At 23.0% G+C, this 21652-nt stretch overlaps 1 protein-coding gene across 5 annotated transcripts in view; it reads left to right on the forward strand.

Moving 5' to 3' along the window:
- LOC129618689 (uncharacterized) overlaps window positions 1-21448 on the forward strand; it is an 82651-nt gene extending 61203 nt beyond the window's left edge. For all 5 annotated transcript variants that reach the window (XM_055533590.1, XM_055533594.1, XM_055533591.1 and 2 more), the window contains 2 exons: window positions 3284-3601; window positions 18590-21448. In XM_055533590.1, the coding sequence (XP_055389565.1) occupies window positions 3284-3601; window positions 18590-20496 (2225 nt within the window). In that variant the 3' untranslated portion in view covers window positions 20497-21448. The remainder of the gene's footprint in view (window positions 1-3283; window positions 3602-18589) is intronic.
- The last annotated feature ends 204 nt before the right edge of the window (window positions 21449-21652 follow it).

A 21652-nucleotide genomic window follows, 5' to 3' on the forward strand; every position in this document is an offset into this window, starting at 1 on the left:
ATTATTAAAAATATCAAAGAAAACTTTTCAAAATTTATAAACTGTGGCTGAAAATCGCGCTCTAAATAATGCCTAATTTTTTTTTGATTTGAAAAATCTTTTATATTATTTTATTTGCGCTCTTTTACATAATTGTTTTGTAGTAGCTTTTGCTTTATTTATGAATTGACGAATAAGTTATTATGATATTTGGTAATTTCGTACACTTATATGTGTAATTAAATATAATCAAAATTTAGTACTTTAAAGGTGATTTTAATTTATGTTTTCATTTAATAGAACCTTTAAAGAGAAAGTAGATATTTTGCTGAAAACTAAAGAATTACCTCAAAAAACAAACGCTCTATGAAAAATTGATTTTAAAAAATGATTTAGTTTTTAAGTCAATTAAAAAAAATTTCAAACACTTTACGCAAAATATGCAAACAACGAAAATTAGCAAAAAAATGGTTAACAAAAAGAAAAGCGCCCTAAACTATGTTATTTGTTTTAAAAGCTTCAGTTGTTTGGATAAAATTTTATGCAACTTTTACATTATGTGTGAGCATAATGTTTACGTCTTGTATTGTAAGAAGTATGTTTGCAACTGTTAGATAATAATGGTTTGGAGATTTTTGCTCAATATCGATTTCTAAATCGTCTTATTCGTGTCTGATTATCTCGCAATATAAGTGAACTTAATATACTTATATTAACAATAATATTGTGTAGTAATGTGAACATAAAATAACTTCATTAGCTTTGGTGAAATTGGTAAATGGCAGCAATTATCGGTTTACATAATTTATCAATATAACATCGTCAACTTAAAAATTCTCATTTATATTAATAGTATTGTGTCGAAGTTTTGCTCGCTGTACAGGGAGTGAAAAAAGTCAAGCAAAGTTTGCTATTGAAAATTAAATAAATTAAATTTAAAAGTTTAGAACTTATTATCTTTAATCAATACTAAAAATTGTTTATTATTTATGAAAAAAAAATTAGATTTTAAGTTATTTTTAAGTTTTTTGGAGTAGTTTAGATTTTTTTTACAATTATCTAAAATCTCTACATTCTATACCATTATACGGCTTGGTAATTTAGCATCAAGTTTATATGTACATTTATATATATCAAGTACATATATACATGTGTAGTTTAATGTTAACTAAGTTCTATGTGGTTAGATAAACACTATTTTTATTGCGGTTAGATAAACAACTTTATGATATCGCTAAGATTTCAAATTGAGGTTTCCTAACCACACTAAAAAAACAGCAACAAATCTTATCATGTTAAATAAATATACTTAGTACTTAATTTAAATAACAGTATACAAAATTATAATTAAAGTATTAAAATTATAAAGTTTAATTATGTTTTGAAATTATTATTTTGGACTTAGATTTCGTTAATTTTATTTTTAGTCCTAAATTCTTCTAAAATAAAATTTGAAAGTGATATAGGGTTGATTGAGCAGACAATCATTCATAAATGGCAACAAACGGCCTCACTTCTCACTTTGCTGTGAAAGCTTTTTCAATTGGAGCTATTTATTCTGTGCAACACAATTTTTTTTTTAATTATTGAATTCGGATTCTTTAATAAATTCAAAAAACCAGATAACAAGTTAATGTAATGGGTACTCATGTGATTTGCAAAACTAATTTAAATGTGAAGAATAGATTCTTCAAAATCGAATTTATTAAAAATAGAAACACTGTGCCTTAAAGCTATAAAATATAAACTGATACTTGCACATAATCACACATAGTTTGCTTTTAGGTTACTAAGTTGAACGCTATTGAATAAAAACTTAATTGCATGCTGTTTAATTAAAAGTTTCTTAACCTCAAATACGTCGTTTATTACTGTTGCAATTTTGATCATATTTAATCAGTTTTAGTTAAAAATGCAAAGCAAATCATATTTTGCATAGATTAACAAAATATATATACATATGTATATACATATGTACCGTTGCTTGCAAATTTTTGATAACATTATTATTGTACTCCGATAAGACTTTTCAATCAATTCAATTGGAGTATTCAACTTTTATTTCTAATAGAATCGTGTTAAATGTCAATTACATTTTGTTCTTGCCAGCATTGTTTTATCAACTATATAAATATATACGTAACGTACATGCTTATTCTCATGTATTTTAATATGTCACCTTAATTTATTATTTAAAATAAATTAAATTTTGAATAAATTAAAAATGGTGTTCTGTCGCTTCTTTTGAACATATACTCTTGCTATCATAACAATTGTCTTAGAATTTCTTTTTTTTTTGTAATAATAATAAATTAAATATTATTTTAAAACAAACAATCAACAAAATATATTTTCAACTCCGTTATATAAAACAAAATTATCATTTTATATTCAAAATGTACAAAAGTATACTTAAATATTTTATAAATTTATACATTTATTAAAATTAATTTAATTTTATAATTATGATTACGCTATGATGTTAAAAGAGCACGAAGATACGTCAGTAAAAAAGGTGATTAAATTGAGGTTGCTTAATTGAATTCAGGAAAAATAAATAAACACATAAAATTCATTTGCGATAAGTTTTCTAGCAAAATTATAGTAAGATTTGACAGGAATTTTCTTGTTTACAATCAAAATTGATTTAGTATTTAAATGTGTTACGTTTACGTGAAACTACTTGTGAATTATTTTAATATACCATGGACATGATACGTGCATCAACGTAATTTATGAATTGTAACGCTCAGTTACGGTTAAAAGGAAAATTTTACTTTAAAAAAGTCTCATCGCCATATTATGAAATTATTTGAAATACAACCCTATATTAACAATCCTTTTACTTTTTGTTCATATTAGGTTTCACTTGTTGTTAATATATCAGTGAATAACAAACTCGTCGTTAACACTATAGCATAGTTACACTGAAATTTTTGTTAAGTGTTCATTTTATAAGTATGTAGTTTATAATTTTTAGACTAAACCAACATTAAAAATTTTACAGTACTTGCGCATTTTATACTAAGGTTTTTTGTTGCATTTTTGTTGTATAATATATAGTAAAAATTTCTTTTTGAGCCTTTCATTGGAAATATGAAAAGAATCCTGAACCAAGTCCACAAAAGTAAGAAACGTTTTGAGTCTAAACAAATTTTCGAGACTATACAAACTATTGAGAATTCGGAAACATACACACTAAAACTACATTTTTGATTTTAAAACTCTATTTGATATTACATTTTGTAATATTTTTTATTTAAATTATTTAATCTCATTCCTTTTTTCTTTGAATTCTTTTCAGATGACACAAAAGATTCACAAAAAGATCAAATTTCTAATAAAAAATTAGATTCCAATTCACAAAGTCATACAACAAATCTTCATCAACATCAACATCATCATCATCAACAACAGCAAAACTCTCAAAATTCAAAAACAACAAAATCATCAAAAACACGTCATAATAAGAGAGGTACGACTAATAGTAATACTACTAGTAGTAATGATAGTAAAGCATCATCACATCCTTGGTTAGCATCAAATCTAAAAGGACATACTGATGATATACATGATATCGATTTTTCGAATAATGGAAAATTTTTAGCTTCATGCAGTGAAGGTAAGTTTACAAATTATTTAATTCAAAATTTTGTAGATAAAATTTAAAATATCATTATATAATTTCAATATACATTTTTATATTAATCATTGTTAAATCATTTTCATTTCACACATACTTAAGTACTCGTATTTTTAGTTTTTATTTGCTTATTCATTAATATTATTTATGGTCATATATGCATTAGTACATGGTACATTTTGGTAAACCACATACTTAAATTAATTTGCTTTAAAAACACGTGTATAATAATTATTACATATTATTATTGGATCATAGTAATTATTATTCAAAATAATTTAGAACAATATTCGAAAACATTTGTATAACAAACCAAAATTTTACATAATCTCTATAGAAAAAATGTATATGTATATGTACGTATATATGTATATATATAATTTAACATTGTTTACATTTAACAAATTAAGATTGTAAACTAAATGATAATAAAAAATATCATCGTTACTATTTTGTAATTAAATTAACTAAATTACACAAAATTGAAGTACATTATTATTAACCCTAGAACATTTTTCAACCATTTCGATAATTCAAATTCAAAAGCAATACCTTGATACCAAAAAATAAAATACCTTGACTTTAAAATGGCAATAATACGGTATTAATACACAATTCATTTTATATGAACTATAATTGCTGGATTGTGTACCAGTGCAGTATTTAATTATACAATTTGGAAATCACACGTAAAGTTTTAATAATATTATCTTCAAAAATTAATTTTTTCTCATAATTAAAATGAATTAATTCATTTTCTACTTTCTCTGCGAAATGCACAACTTTGTTTTTAATTTAGTATAAAAATAATTACAGCCATATATTTTATAAATATGTTCTATTATCATAATTTTTATTTGATGATTATGTTTAAGGATAATTTATCTTTATAGCATAATTTCATATCTTTAACCATATACCATCAGAATCATAAAAAGATTTAATGTCAATAACATAGTCTACAGTTTTATAATTAAATTATTTTGTACTTATTAAATTTATAAAATCTTAATGAACAAACTCAATGCAATAATAATAAAAATAAATAAAAAAAAAATTTAAATTATGAACGGGAAATTTTCGAAATTCCAGAAAATGAGTTAATCATCTAATAATTCCTATTTCTTCTTCAGTACCATGCTCACACATACATACACAAATGCGGTTGATGTAAACTTAAGGATAAATCTTTAAAATTTTCTAATAATGACTCATGAAATTATTTTAGAAAATTGTAAATATAAAACAAAATTGTATTTAAATGGTTGAATTAGTCATTCCTTTCAATTTGAATTAAATTACTTAGTTGGCTTGCTTATAAATGAAAAAAAACTTAACCAAATATTTTATTTATATTTGAAGTGTTTAAAAATTCGAAAAACAGTTTTCACTTAATTTAAAAAAAAAAATTTTTATTACCTTTTATAGCTGAATATTAAACTGGAATTTGTTCAAATATGAATAATAAACTATTTTTTTCGCCATAAATGCACATTTAGAAATATTTAGCATATAAGAACAAAAGAAATTTTTGCAATTTCTTGATACACAATTATAAAAATAGTTATTTAAGTTTTTTAGTTTACTTTATTATACATAAATATACCATTTGTACATAAAAAACAAACATTCTTTACATAACACTGTACATTTTTACTTTATAAATTTATTAGTAATAGAGAGACTACATTTATCATCATCGGTAAATTTCCCATATTGTGCTAACTCATTTTTCGACACATCGTAGTTTATTATTGAAAACCAAATATTTTTAAATCTAGTTCATACTGCCAAGATGTTATTCCGAAATTTGCGATATTTCGTTAAATTCAAAAGCGCTAATTTAAAAAAACAAATAAAAATGCGCTTAATTAAATCACTTGACAAAGTGAAATGCGTTTTACTCAAAATTTAATTTTTTTTGACTTAGCGCCTTGTAACATTTATATTTTATTTCTGTTTTGATTTCTTTCAATATTTTATTATTTATTGTATAATTATGTTCATGTGTATATGTGTTATGTACATATATGTGCATAATATAATAATTATTTTTTCCGTCTACGGTACACACTTATTCAATAATTTTGAAATATTAATCAAATGCCTAGTAGCTATTTTTTTACTCCTTTAATTTTGCTCTTATTACTGATGGTGATATCTGGTATGAAAAAAGCAAAAATACATAGATATTTTTCAGTTTCATTTTATCTAGGCGTTTTTTGTTATCTGACATTGCACTGAAATTTTTTTTGTTAAAGCGTTTATGTCTGGTAACTCGTCTAATTTCTCTCGTTTTTCTTTTTTCCACGTCTCGTTTTGTGAAATAACATTTTTTTTTTAATGAACGATTTTATATATTATTATTTAGAAATTCGTTTTATACAACCATTTTTGTTGACAGACTTGTAAATTAATAAATTTATTAATAAAAATTATGTGATTATGACAAACAAATGTTTTTTTTTTCGTTCACAATATAAAATATACATACATACATATGTATATTTTTGTATGTATGTACAAATTTTGTCTTGTATGTAATATGTTCGAAAAAATAATCATGCGATTATGAATTTTTTTAATATTATATAAAGTTAATGAGCTAATGAAAAAAAACTGATTAGTCAATAAATAATCGAGCATATAATGAAATCGATTATGAGTAATGAACGAATTGGAACGTCTAATGATTGGTTTTGTACATTATAGAAACAATTTGATACAACAAAATTAAATTAATAATTGTTAATATTTTAGAACCATACGCTTAAAATGATTAGTATCAACATACCAAAATAGTTTTCAAAGTGTTATTTAAAATTGAATTATATATGTAAATACATATATACATACATATATACGAATTTTTGGATTATAATTATTTAACTGTCATGTATAACAATGAAAAAATGATAATTTCACAAAATTACGCTAATACAAATTCGTGTGTTTGAACTGAAAATTACTAATTAAGTAATAACTACTAGTTATTCGAAAAAAAAAAACATAATAAGATTAATAAACTTTGATTACAAGTCTGTAGGGACATTAAAAATATGTCAACTTGTGTTGTTTTAAAAAAGTATAAAACCGTAAAATTACACTAAATATCTTTAATTGTTATACACTTTTTTCATGTGATTATCATAGCATGCTTAAATTAATTTATAAAATTGTAATATAATTATATGTGTACATTTTTAAACAAATTAATTGAGTTTAAACTAATTTTCTAAAAAAATTATTACAATTTAAAAACGAAAAAAGGGTAATTAAAAATTATTTTGTACAATTTTCACAATGTTTGCGCCCAGTGGATAAGTCGAAAATATCAATACTATAACTATATATAACTAATAGTGTCTCCAATTATTTATGTACTTCTAATTTGAAATGATGTGATTGAAAATATGTATGTATGTATGTATATATATAAATCATATATTTAATTAATAAAGTTAATGAAATAATAGTTTCGATTATTGAAGCGTGACTTCAACGACTAATACATATTATATGTATAGGTATGTACTATTCACTTGCTGTTTCATATTACATATTAATTCATTGTATTGTTCATATAATATTTATTTTTAATATATGTACATACATAGATATTTAATAAAATGTGTATAGTCTGCTGGAAAGTAAAGAAAATATTTAGAGTTGTATTTATAATTGCAGTTAAATATGAAATTGTTAATTGTTAAATTCATCATAATTTGATACAATATGATTTAAATAAAGCCTTCAAATTTTCTCACTATACGAAACTAATAGTTTTGCGGTCTTTAATAAGGGAAATTTTTTAAAACACTGTTCATATTTTTTATCTATGTAAATAATCCGCTTATTTTTTTCCGCATATTACTGTATAAATTTCAAAACGCTTTTACTACATAAAAAGAATTTTCGAATTAGTGCTCTTATTTCCTTGATTAGATTTCTTGTTTACAATACATGTAAATTCTTAGTTATTTATTATTTTTAAAAAGTCGACTAAATATTTCGAAAGAAGGTGCGTGAATTTTCTACTCATATATTCACAAAAAAAATCCTATTTGAAAATTAAATGTTAACAGTTGTAACAGAAGTAACAGTTACATGTTACTCACTCACTTTTCTCTTACTGGATGATCAAAACATGAAATGCAGAACAAGAATCTTAAAATGCTCGATTCTATTCAGTTTTTTGATATTATTTCAATACAAATTTTAATTTTTTTGCTTAAATTAAGCTCTAAGTTCTATCAAAATGTATTCGCCACTTTGTTTTTTTTTAGTTGTTTTATGACGTAACATTATAATAAAACCGAAAGTGTCAATAAAAAAAAATTTTTTCATTCACCGACTAACAGACATATAGCACAATATAGAACCTACAGCATATGGGTAATAAAAACAACAAAAAAAAATATAGTACCCTATCCATTTACCACCGCCACACCAACTTAAACTTTATATAGCGGAGCGGCTTACTAGAAAACTACTCAAATATGAAATTTAGCAGTGACATGTAAAAAAACAAAAACAAACAAAAAAAAAATAAATTAGCATTTTTATTTAATTTTTCTTTTTTGATTTTTTCTTTTTGCAACACCGATTTTGATCATGATTTAAATTAGCGTTTATAATATCGCGTCATCATTTTAATTATTAATCATAAGTAGTTATGCGGTCATAAGTCCATGAAATACATAATAAATGCACAATAAAAGAAAAAAAGAAAAAATTGAAACAAAAAAAAGTAAACAAAAGGTTGAAATGATCACTAGGCGGCACTATTAATTTTTTTATTGTATTTTTTACTTTTATTTCTTGAGAGTCTTATATGCTTATATGTAGTGCTATACATGTACACATTTATTTCACTATATTAAGTTTTATTATTATAATACTATATTTAAAAATAATAAGTCAATAAAAATATCGCTCTCTCAGTGCAATAGCGCAACAAGTCAAAATAATCAATTTTTGTTTTAAGCCTACCATTAAAAGCACGAATTCTAAATTTGATTTTTTCTTATTTGGAAATTTAAAAAAAAAAAGTTTAAAATGCGAAAATGTGGCAACTATCCACTGGCCGAACTTCAATTACCTACTCTTTTTTTAATAGCAAAACGGCGATATTCGACGTTATTTTCTTAATTTGATCTACATTTTCTGCTATATCAAAATAAGAAGAAATATTTCTGTTTACATAGACCGCGGTAGCATTTTCAAGGTGCGACATCTTCTTACCTGTTGACAATACTTACACGATATTTTCTTCAATTGCAATACAGTTTTTAATTTTAACCAATATATTTTATAGTATTATAAAAAAAAATTAAGTGAACGAATAAAGTAATTTCTATTTTGCTAGATTGGTTGTAAATAAAGAAATACGTGGGTTTTTTTGTAGGTTAACAGCCTTCCTAATAAAATATTGAAATAATGTAATAATATTTTTTATACAATAATTGTAATTTAATTATATTACGATTAACGTAGTTATAGTATTGTTAATTTAAATTTTTCATATGCTCTGTAATTTTTAAAACGCAATTCAAGACATTTCTATTATTATTTTTATGTATCAGAAGTAAGTATGAGTATTTAAATAACATGCAGATCTCAAAACCAAAGTCTACTTGTTGCTATTAATAATTTTTAAGATATAATTATTTATTTGAGTTTTGATAACATTTTTATATGAAAATATCCTCATTTCTCATATCAGAATCAGTATTTGTATAATTATATATGAGCGTAGGCTAGATGCCATAATACACATTCAATTAAAAGGCGAAATATATTATCATTGCTTACATTGTATAATGATTACAAATCACATTCTGTGGGTTAATTAAATTTAACTATTTGTATATATTGAAATACTTTTTCGTTTAAATATTTTTTTTAAACCAGGTGTAAATAAAATGTTTGATTTCAGTACTTCAATAATATTGGCATAACACACATGTATTCCGAATTAATTAATCAAAATTAAAAAAAAAACATACATTTTGTGTGTTGGGTTTTAGACTGTTGAAAATAGTTAAATAAAAGTCAGTTAGAGTTAAGACTAAAAATCGATTTATAAATTAATTGAGCTATAACTTATTCGCCTTCTCTGTTTCATCTACATACTTAATTATTCAATTTATGAAAACATTAAAATATTACGCTCTTTAATACAAGCAATTATTCATAACATGATATTGTGTAAAAGAAAACTTTCAACTTTTTTTTTACGTTCTGTGTAAAATATGAATGAATAAAATATAAAAATACCATATGATTTTAATACAGGCACGCACTCATATAGCCATAGACATATGGTACTCATACACTCATACATTTGTAGTAGTGATATGTTTGTATGCCGAATATTTAGTACACGAACCAAAGAATGATTTACACGTCATGCTTATTACTTTATTTTGTGTTTTCTATGTGTATTATGAAATATAATATTGTTATTAATAACAACCGACATATGTAAAATTATGAATCATCGAAAGATTAATGAGCATATAATACCGATTATAGCTAAATTAAATGATAAAATTTGATGATTTAATAATTATTTTATTTTACCTGAAGGAGTTTCGTATGTACATAACTTTGTGCACCAATTTACTTGTAATAAACTTGCGAAGTACAATTTTGTTTGGTTTATTTTTACCTGGTTATTTAATGCTTTTAATTATTATATTTTGATTATTTAAATAACATTGTGCTGATAATAATTATTTCTGAAATCAATTTGAAATAAAAAATAAAAAATTAGTTCAGTGTCATAGAAAATGTTGATATTTGCACATATACAATTTACTTAAAGAAGAAAGCATATGCATGTACATAATTATGTATAAAAAATTAAAGACATACATACATATGTATGTATAGTAATACGTACATATGTACTGCATATTATGTTATCGCCATTTGGCGCTAAAACACACCGGTGTAAATTAATATTTCTTATCATTATTAGAGTCTTTTAGTTCTTACTATTGTAAATTTCTGGTTTTATTCTAAGTTGTGACACCATGCACACTACAAGCAATTTGACTACTTTTCAAATTGTTTCCCTTTCCCATTTACGTAATAAAACTGGTACGACTGATTATATTATTATTAGCTTATATAGCCAAAATTACACAAACTTATATGTATGTGTATATAGATATACAGTAATATGATCCTCAATTTGACGTAAATGACATGAATTTTTTTTAAAATCACGTTTTTTTCCAACTTCTATGCCTAGTGGTTGTATACAAATCTAAACAAAAACCCACTTTCATGAGAAATAAAAATGTAAAATTTTTCTGATAAATTGTACTCTTCATTAGTAATAATAAGTAAAACTACTTAACTATTTCACAAAAACATATTTAATATTTCTAATGTTTTAAAATAAATTAAAAGAATTTATCGAAAGTTATCGATTCGCCTGTTCAAAAATTTTTAAAAACATATTTAAAATCATAAAGTTTCAATGAAAAATCATTAATTTTAATTTAGTTTAGACTAATTGAAAATTTAAAAAATGAGACAAAATTTATTATAAATAAAAAAATTTTAGATTTTATTTTGTAAACAATTAATATTCTTGTGTGTTTTTCTAGGTTTATCTAGGTTTATTGCCAATTTTCTTCGTCACTTTTTAAAATAAACACAAATTGTTAGATTGTAAAAGATAAAATGTTACAAAAATTTTCAGCATAATGTCTACATAACATACCTATAACATGTTTATAATATATGAGCGCCTTTTTGTCTACTTACACTAATTATTAATAATACATGTATGTATGAATACTTTGTGTATATCCATATGTATATTTGTTTCCATACCTATCTTAAAATTTTCACTTTGTAATAATTTTCTTTTTAGTTTTCTTATGAATAATAATATTACGTATTATGTAGTTTATAAATCTGAAATATTACTGTATAGTGAAAATACATAATAACAAAATATTTATTTATATTTTAAATTGGCACATTTTAAATAAATTTGAAGCGGAAGCAGACATATATATGTATGTAGATATAATAATGTGTATGCTATGTACTTAGCCTTGTGGAAACGCATCTGAATATACATATAAGTATAATAAGAGCTATTTTGTACATTAAATTATTCGCATTTTACTTCATAAAATTATTTTGCACACAATATGTCAGAAAACAAGCAATAAAACGCTAACTTTTGAAGATATCGCTGTCATGACTTTGGTAATCGCACGATTTCATTGACTAAAATGTCATTTCTAGTAACTAATTGTAACTAAAAATTGACATAAAGTGGTAAAATTTTTAGTAAATATAAAAATTAACCTATATTTTTTTTATAAATTTATTTTGAAAAATTATGAATTTTGCAATTTATAAACTTTTGATATCAGCAAATTGAAAAAAACGATTGATTTGCACTAATATAAAAATTGAATATTACTTGGAATTTTAATGTTAATGTTTACCATGCCTACAACTCATACTTTTATGAGCTTCTTATGATGTGTTTGTTTTTTTCATTTACAGTTATCTTAAATAAAATAATTAACGCATAAGAATACATGCATATAAGTATATATGAATATATGTGGTAGTTTTAATCATAGGGCTGAATTATTAAAAAATTCACAGTTCATTATCTAGTGTTAATAAATGTCTAAAAGATAAGAAAGATAAAAAATATTTCTAATATTCTAAAACTTTCTACCATTCATAAACCGTTACATTTGTTTTTTCTTTTTTTTTTAGATTCAATCTGAACATTTCGAATTTTCATTACAAACATTTTATTATCAACTTTTATTTATTATTTGTTTTTTCATACTGCCTTTAAATGTTATGCTCCGTTTTATAAAATAACACATTTGGGAATAAAAACTCTATAAAAATTTAAGATAAGATAAAAGTTTTATATTTCTAATTTCTGTTTTTAATGTTCCATTTTGTCTGTGCTCTATAGCACTATATCACACTTTAGCTCAACCGTAAAGTTGTGATTGATTTTTCATTGTTTTTGGGTTTTTTTCCTAAATGTATGCAACAAAAGACAAAATTTAGCAATAATTTCAACAGGATGTCATTATGATAATATACTCTATTTACATGTGTATTTAAAACTAAATAAAGCGAAAATTATCTTAACTGTCAACTAAATTCTGGTCAAACGTCGCTTTCATTTCAAATTCCAATGAACCTATATAGGTAGGGATATACATTGTCATTTATCGTACATTTGAGTTCAGTATTTTTATTGCATTTACAAAGTCTTTAATTTATTTTTAATGGAAAGCACATCTAAATTTGTATGAAATCAATTTTTGATCCGTTACATCATTCTTCTTGACCCACTTTCTTCTTAAGCTAATGAAATTTATTTAAATATCATATTTTTCATTATTTTTTATATTATATTAAAAATTTAATTGTTATTAAAACGTAATTTAGATAAAATTAAAAGAGTCGATAAAAAAACACCAAACTATAAAAGTTCATTCTAAAAATTTTGAAATTTACAAAAAAAGAAAAAATAACATAAAATTTTCATAAAATTAGAAAGAGAAAAATAAAAATTTTTAAAAAATTTAAAAAAAAAAAACATTGGGAGAAAACAAAAATTGTGAATTTGTTGTGAATGAACTTAGATTTGTTTTTTGGTGAATCACAAGAAATTTTCAGAAAATTATTTTTAACTTTTTCTCTCACCATATATAAAAAAACAATTTTATTTAAAGAGTGCTAATGAAATGAAAAGAGAGAGAAAAAAAATGTTCAAAATAAATAATATGAAAAACCGAATGATAAAAAAACTTTTAAAATAAGAGATTTGTATATATGTATGTATATGTGTATGTATGTATGAAGAAGTTTTGATTTTGAAATATGTATTTACTTTACAAGAAGACGAAGTTGACGGACTAAAGGAATCAAAGCAAAAGGGTTAAGCTTTCCAAACTCAAATTTTAAATTTATTATGCGAAAATAAATTTTTTGTTAAATTAAAGACCTATCCTTTACATATTAATTTTACTGAATTTAACTGAACGCTTTTACATAAAAATACTAACACATTTATGCGCTCGTATTATCGACAAAATGTGTATGTATGTATATTTTGCCAAAAAAATTTTTCGCTTGCATTCAAAAAATTGTTGAAGTTATAACTTTAATCGAGACCGTACTTCAACAGAAGTACATACCTACACACATGTATGTATGAAAGTTACAACCTCCATGAAAGTTACAATCGCAATTCCTTTTACTGTTTACTCAATAAAATGTTGAGTTTTTAAAGTATCGGCACATTTGTTTAATGAAATATCAAAATTTATGCTTAGTTTTAATAAATAAGCTTTACAATTTTCATGAATTGATAGAATTATTTTGAGAAAACAAAGACTAACTATCGCATAAATAAAATTTTAAATGGGCGCTATACATATTTTCAATGATGACATAAATTATAAATTTTTCATGTATACACGACATACTTTTTGACACATAATTGTATATAAAATATGTAAATAAATTGTAAAGGTTGGAATTTAAATTAAAATACAAATGGTTGGTTGCATAAAATATTTGAAATATGAAGAAAAAATTTTTACATAAATAAAATTCAAATCGATTATTAATGAAAAATGATTATGAGCATAATATAATAAAATTGAATCGAAATATTTATTATAAATTTGTTGTAAAGTGTTACTAGCATTCAAGGTTTTTATTTATACATACATATGTATGTACATATTGATTGTGTATTTAAAATATTTAATTAAGTGACAAATAATTGTCAAAAATTAATTTGAAAATGTCAAGATTATAAATAAAAATAAATATTTGAATATGAATTGAATAAGAATTTTTAACAATATTTAGTTCATTTTTTTACCTATGCAAAATAAAAATTTAAAGAATTTCAAAATTTATAATTGCAATTTACAAAATATGACATCAATATATATACATACATACATATACGTACATATGTTGTTAATCTCTTTGCTATGAATTTAAAATATCAATCAAGTTTGCATAAATTATGTATAGTCTTTTTTTTTAAAATAACCAAACCAAATTCTACCTTGGCGCAATTTATTTATATCACTGGCATCAGTTTACGGTACTAGTATATAACTCGTGCCAGTTTACGGTTTCATATATTGACAATTAAAAATATTGGAAAAATAGTTACATATTATTACCCTTCGTTGAGTAATACTTTATAGCTGTCCTTCAAATTTTCTCAAAAAATTATTTTTAGTATGCATAATTTGAAAGATTGTCATGGCACTTTTTATATATGTAGGTTTATTTAGTTATCATTAATTTGTAAAATAAACCTATAATTTTAATTTTTCCTTTTAAATTTATTTTGCTGTTTTTTTTTGTATCAAATAATTTGATAATTTATTACTATAATAAAATTAAATACTTTGGTTGTAATTTAATCCTTTAAAAAATTATTGACTTGTATCAAACATCTTTCGAATTCAAACGCAAGAACTTGAATTCAATTTGAACTTAAATTCAAAATTGGGGTTCAAGTTCAAAGTTATTTAAAAATTTTGTTTGTTTTTTTTTCAACTTACTTTTGAAGAACAGATCTTCAAACCAAGGTAAATGTACTTAACGATTTAAAATAAATATTAGTTATTTATTTTTTTAAATTGTATTTACCAATAGCTACTTTAAAGTTTTAGTACAAAAATGTCAGAAGAAAATATACGAAACCTTTGAAGAGCAATATAGTATCTTGTTTATTTACAATAATTTTTATATCTTTTCCTTATATGAAGTAGATTCGTGTTGATCATTTAATATAAAACAATATTTTATAATTAAATAATGTCAAGGTTCGTCCAATTAAATAACAAATTTTATAAAATAATAGAAAACGAATAAACAGGAATTGTGTGTGACCCAATATCTAAACTGTTGAAGTAATATTGACTTCATTTGAATTAATTTTATAATCAAAATTTTTTTATTTCTTTTGAATTCTTATCAATTAATTCTTTTCAAAAATAAAAATATACAAACTTAACCATAAGTTATCATAGATTCTATATTCATAAAAATTTATTAATTGTATTAATTATAATAATAATTATGTACTGTAATTATTACTAAATATGGTGGTTTATACCTACATACGTGTATACATATTTACACACAAATATATAAATTTAATATAAAACTTTATCAAAAGACAACAAAAACGAAAAATTCACATAAAATTTTTTTTAATCCACTATAATCAGCACCATAACAACTTATATTTTCAAAATAACTAGTTTGTACCTGTTTATGCCGGTAGTTAATCTCCTATTAAAGTACAAGCACCATACATAGCAAAATTATATTTTGATAAAATGTAATTTTTATATACATACGTGTATACATAAATGGAAATAAAATTTTATAAACTGTTCACTAAAATTTATAGTAATTAGACGTTAAATTAAATTTAAACAATTTTAAAATTTTCTTTACTATACTGCATCTGAAATTATTTATTTAAAAAATATGAATTTAAACCTTAAAAATTTAATAAAATGTTTTTATGATATCCCATCTGATACAATAGCAATATACATATTTTGTCTCATTTATGTGCTTCCAATAATTTGGAAAATAATGTTTTTTAGATAGAAAGATAAAATTTTATATATACATACATACACGCATATATGTATGTACAAATATATCTTGCTGAAAAACTTAATTATTATCTAGATTCTAAAACAAAATTTTTAACCACCTTCTTTGGAGTTTTCCAATTAAAATTTCAATTTTCATGTCTTTATTTTTCTGAAACTTTCCCAAATTTCCATAAAAACAAAAACAAACGGTAAATGCCCCAGCATCAGGGAATTCAATTATTCATTTTATCTCACTTAATTAACCACCGAATTCGAGCATTTTATTAACCCGTTTTTTAACTTTTGTCCTCATGCTAAATCTATTCAATTATATTTTATTGCATAACATGATTTTGGTATGTATGTATGCATGCATGTATGTATATTACAATGAGAATAATTTTTAATTCATAGAAGAGATTAAAAATCTTTATAATAACCTTACTTACCGCAACAAACTCGAAATTTATTTGCATAATAAAACAAAATGGTGTACTCAATCAAAACTGTGAACAAATTCAGAAAACACAAGCTGATTATATGTTAGGGAAAAGTTTATAAAAATTAAAAATACCATAATTACCTAAAGAAAACAAAATTGACGAGTACAATTTTTAAAATTCCAATTGGAGAAGCGTTTAGCGGCGATTTAATACGAAAATTTCAATGACCATTTTTCATCTCATAATTATTTGTGTAAACAAATAATAAAAAAATAAAAAAAAAACTTTTATTTTTTCTCTCAAGCACCTCTGCAGAATATTAACACTTTCATTTTTCATTATGCGAAAGACAAAAAACAAAAGAAAAAAACTAAAACGTTGTGGGAATTAATTAATACTCGTATTATGAGGTGATTGGCTACTTAAAAAACAAGCAAGTTCTTATTTTTAAATAAAAATTAATATGAACACTTGTACGTACTAATGAATAGTAAATATGTATGTTAAGTATTATAATTTATTTTTAAATATTTATTATGTACTTGTATAAAAATAAAATATTCTGAATATTTCAAATGAAGGAAGCACAAAAAACTGATAATGAAAAAAAATCTGATAATAAATGGTTATATGGCGCCATCTTTATGGAAATCTTGGAATTATTCACATAAAAAACTGAATAATATTAAAAAAATATATATTTTAAAGCATATGTTGCCACATAGATACTTACAAATGTATTAAAATTAAATGAAAACATACAAAAGTGTTAACATTAAAACATTAAGTTTGAAGTTCAATAATGGTTTAATAAAAAAAATGTTTAATTTCTCCAATTACTTCTTAAATTTACGGAATTTCATTTCGATCTAAATATTTATGTAATCCCTTATAGATGTTAAGTTGATTTTTTTCTACAAAATAAAATTTGTTGGATAAATGAATTAAGCAATCCAAGGAATTGTTTATACATCTTAATAAATTGGAAAAATCACTTCAATATGCATACATACACACAAACACACAATTTATTGTAAAGAGGTTTTAGACTTTTATTCTAGTTTCAGAGGTGAAAGCTTATTAACTAAAAGTATAGACAACACAGCAAAATCATAAAAAATTAATAATTAATTAAAATTATACAATTTTATTTTTATAAAATAATTATATATGTATATATATATATGTATGTACACTTATTTTTAGTACTTTATACAATAGCACAATAATTAACAAAACCACAATTCACAAAAGTGTGCTTAATTTTAAATTGGGATAACCGAGATCACAGTGCAAAAGTTACATTTTAGTTTTAAGCAAGTTTTAAATTTAAATTTTAAAAGTTTGTGATCATATGGTGTTAATATAAGTTGGTATTAAAGTGATTTTAATAATTCATAATTAAAATAGAATTAATTAATTTATAAATGAATATTAAATTATTATTGTTTTGTTACTTTATAAGAAATAAATCTTTAAATAATGTACGTGTTTAAAGCGAAATTTCATAATGAATTTAAAATAGACTAACACTCTTTGCGAACGGTTTGGTTTCAGTAATATTTATCTATGTATTTATTGGCTATATTTTCATATAATTTTTGATAAGGTTACAATTCTGAATATTAGGAAAATTTGGAATAGCAATTTTAGAGAAGTTTTTTCTATATAAATAAGCAAATATTTAAATTAAACGCTCTATGTTTTAAAGTTTCACTATATTTCATATTCATTAAAATTCAATAAGTGCGAATAAATTCATATTTAGCATTAACCTCATTTAATATTACTGTTATTACACTTTTAAAGTCAGAAATTTGAATTCATTTGTAAATTTTTATATTTCTTTTTTCTTTTTAATAAAGCTACAAACAGCAGTAGTTCAAGTAATGGACTTCATCATCATCATCACCATCAACATCATCATCGTGTGATACGAAGTGATAGACGTAAAGAAAGTACATCAACAGATTCGACCGGAAGTGGAACTGAAGATATTAATAACAGTAGCAGTAATGAAGACAGTTCAGTATCCTACGTTACAAATGTTACGAAGAATAAAAAATCAAAGCCAAGATGTAATCGCCGTCATAATCGAAAAAATCATTCAAAACATAATATTGATATAGACGATGATAATCATAATAAAAATAATCAGCGCAATGAACAATCAGAAAATTTTTCATCATCATCATCACCGAATTCATCACCAACAGCGTCACCACAGCAAAAATCTTCTTTAAGAAAATCTGTAAAAAATTCCACAAAAGGTAATGGTAAACAAAGTAATGTTACAACCAATGTAAATCATCAACATAATAATCATCAAATGATTCAGAAAGAAAAAAATTGTGAATTTAATCATTTTATAAAAATTTCTCAAGCTGTTATTCCGCCATTACGTCAACATATGAAATTAAATTTACAAGAATCCGAATTGGTGAAATTTTTACGTTATTATATTGTTGATCCAAATTTATTACGTATTTATGGTTATCCGGTTGAAAGTGCATCTTATGAGGGTTCCATTGAAATATTCAAATGTTTGCCAAGACCATTTACACATTTTAAAACCAATGGAATTGTAAGCAATAATCGTTCAACAACACCACGTAGTGACATAATTAATAAAAGCGATGGTTTGATTGCGCCACCTGGTTATAAAAAATGGAAAACAAACAGTAGCAATGATAATAATAACGATGATAATGACGATGCATGTATGATGCAAATGCAATCAAGTGACAGCGGTAATGGTAGTGAAACATCAAGTCCAGCATCTGTCGATTCCGATGATACATCAGAAAATGGTGAAGAAGAAACAACAACAACATTTTATACACCAGACGGCAGTTATCAAATATTTAATAATTATAGCCAATCTTTGAAGAAACAATGTGTTCGTTGCAAAAAAGAATTTTTAGTTGATGAAAATGGCGAGTACTTAACAAAAGAAGAATGTTTTTATCATTGGGGTAAACTACAACAGATTTATACAAGTAATCGAACATTTGGATATCAATATTCATGTTGTAATGGTGATCAATATTCAATTGGTTGCGCTAAAAATCGCTTACATGTTTGGACTGGTATTACAGTTGGCATTAATGGACCATATGATGATTTCATAAGAACATCTAATAAATTATCAACAAAAAATTTAAATAATTCTTATAATAAGAAGAATTGTAATATAAATGATGTTAATATTAAAACGAATAGTGTTACAAATTGTGTTGGTGGTGATGATGTTTGTTTTGGTAAGGTTTATGCATTAGATTGTGAAATGTGTTTTACTGGTTTAGGTTTAGAGGTAACAAAAATTACAGTTGTTAGTTCAGATGGACATTTAGTTTATGAAACATTTGTTAAACCAAAATGCGAAATTGTTGATTATAATACAAGATTTTCAGGTATTACAGAAAAAGATATAACATCAAAAAATAATAATGTCAAAACATTAGAACAAGTACAAAATGATTTATTAGAATTTATTGATGAGGATACATTACTTATTGGGCATGCATTAGATAATGACTTAAGAGCATTAAAAATTTTACATACGAATATTATTGACACATCAATAACATTTCCACATGTTAATGGTTTCCCATATCGCCGTTCATTAAAAACTTTAACAAAATATTATTTAAATCGTGATATACAAAATGGCGGTGACTCGGGTCATTGTAGTTTTGAAGATAGTCGGGCATGCCTTGAATTAATGTTATGGCGTGTTAGAAAAGATTTTCGATTAATTTTAGAACAATAAATTAATTAAATTAATTTAAATTAAAGAACTTCGGATTTTAAATATTTTAAAATCATTTTTTTTATTTTCATTAAAGAATTTTTTTTGTTCGTTTTATTAAAAAAAAAAGTTAACGTTAATAATGTTTACATATGAAAATTATTTGTTAAATTTTATTAATTTTTTTTTTTATATACAGTACATACATTTGTATATATTTACATTTATAAATTTTAATATATAAATGAATATTTTAGATTCTAAGTGAATATTTTTAATAGGTTCTTAGTTTTATATTTAAAACAAAACAAAAAAAAATAAAGAAACAAAATAATTTTTTTTACAAAAATTTATTTAACGATTTTTATGCATTTTTAGCATAAAAAAAATTAAATAAATTTTTGAAGCAAAAAAGAAAAAATATATAAAAAAAGAACTGATTGTTGCTGTGATTTTCTCTCTGTTCTCAATGTTCTCATATTATTGTAAAAATTAATGTAACTTAAACGTATAAAAAAAAATTATAATTTTATTGAAATTGTTTTCAGTTTACACAATATTCATCTGAAAATTTTTTTTGTGAAAATATAAACGATTGACAAGTTTCGTCTATTTCTACAAAAAAAACCGAAATTTGCAGGGATGCCAACAACTCAAAATAGTCATTTGATTATTTACCAACTGACATAAAGTGCTATATGTTTAACAATTTATTGAAATATGCCAATTGTAATTAAATTATTTTCAATTTTATTTTAATTTGAATTTAATTTTCTAAAAAAACTTAAGTTTTATAAAATAAGTCGACTATAATTTTCAATTTGATTATTACAAAATATAAGTTCTAAATTTAGTTATTTAAATAAACTGTAGTGATTATAATTTACAGACAGCAAACTAAAATTATTTGCTTGTAAAATATTTTAAAAATTAATTTTCATTAATTTTTGATTTTCTATATCCCATTTTTTTCAAATCGTATATATTTTCACATTTATTTTTTTTTTATTTTTATTTTCATACATTTAAAAACACTTGAACATAGTTAATAAATAAAAAAATTAAAATAAAATTAATTAAGTATACATATTTTTGTATTATCGAAATTCAAAGAAGAACATTACACATATTTTCATTTTTATTCTTAAATTATTTATTATTCATATATTACATACAT

Source organism: Condylostylus longicornis, unplaced genomic scaffold (assembly GCF_029603195.1).
Source record: "Condylostylus longicornis isolate FDR11 unplaced genomic scaffold, ASM2960319v2 ptg000010l, whole genome shotgun sequence".
Lineage (NCBI taxonomy): Eukaryota > Metazoa > Arthropoda > Insecta > Diptera > Dolichopodidae > Condylostylus > Condylostylus longicornis.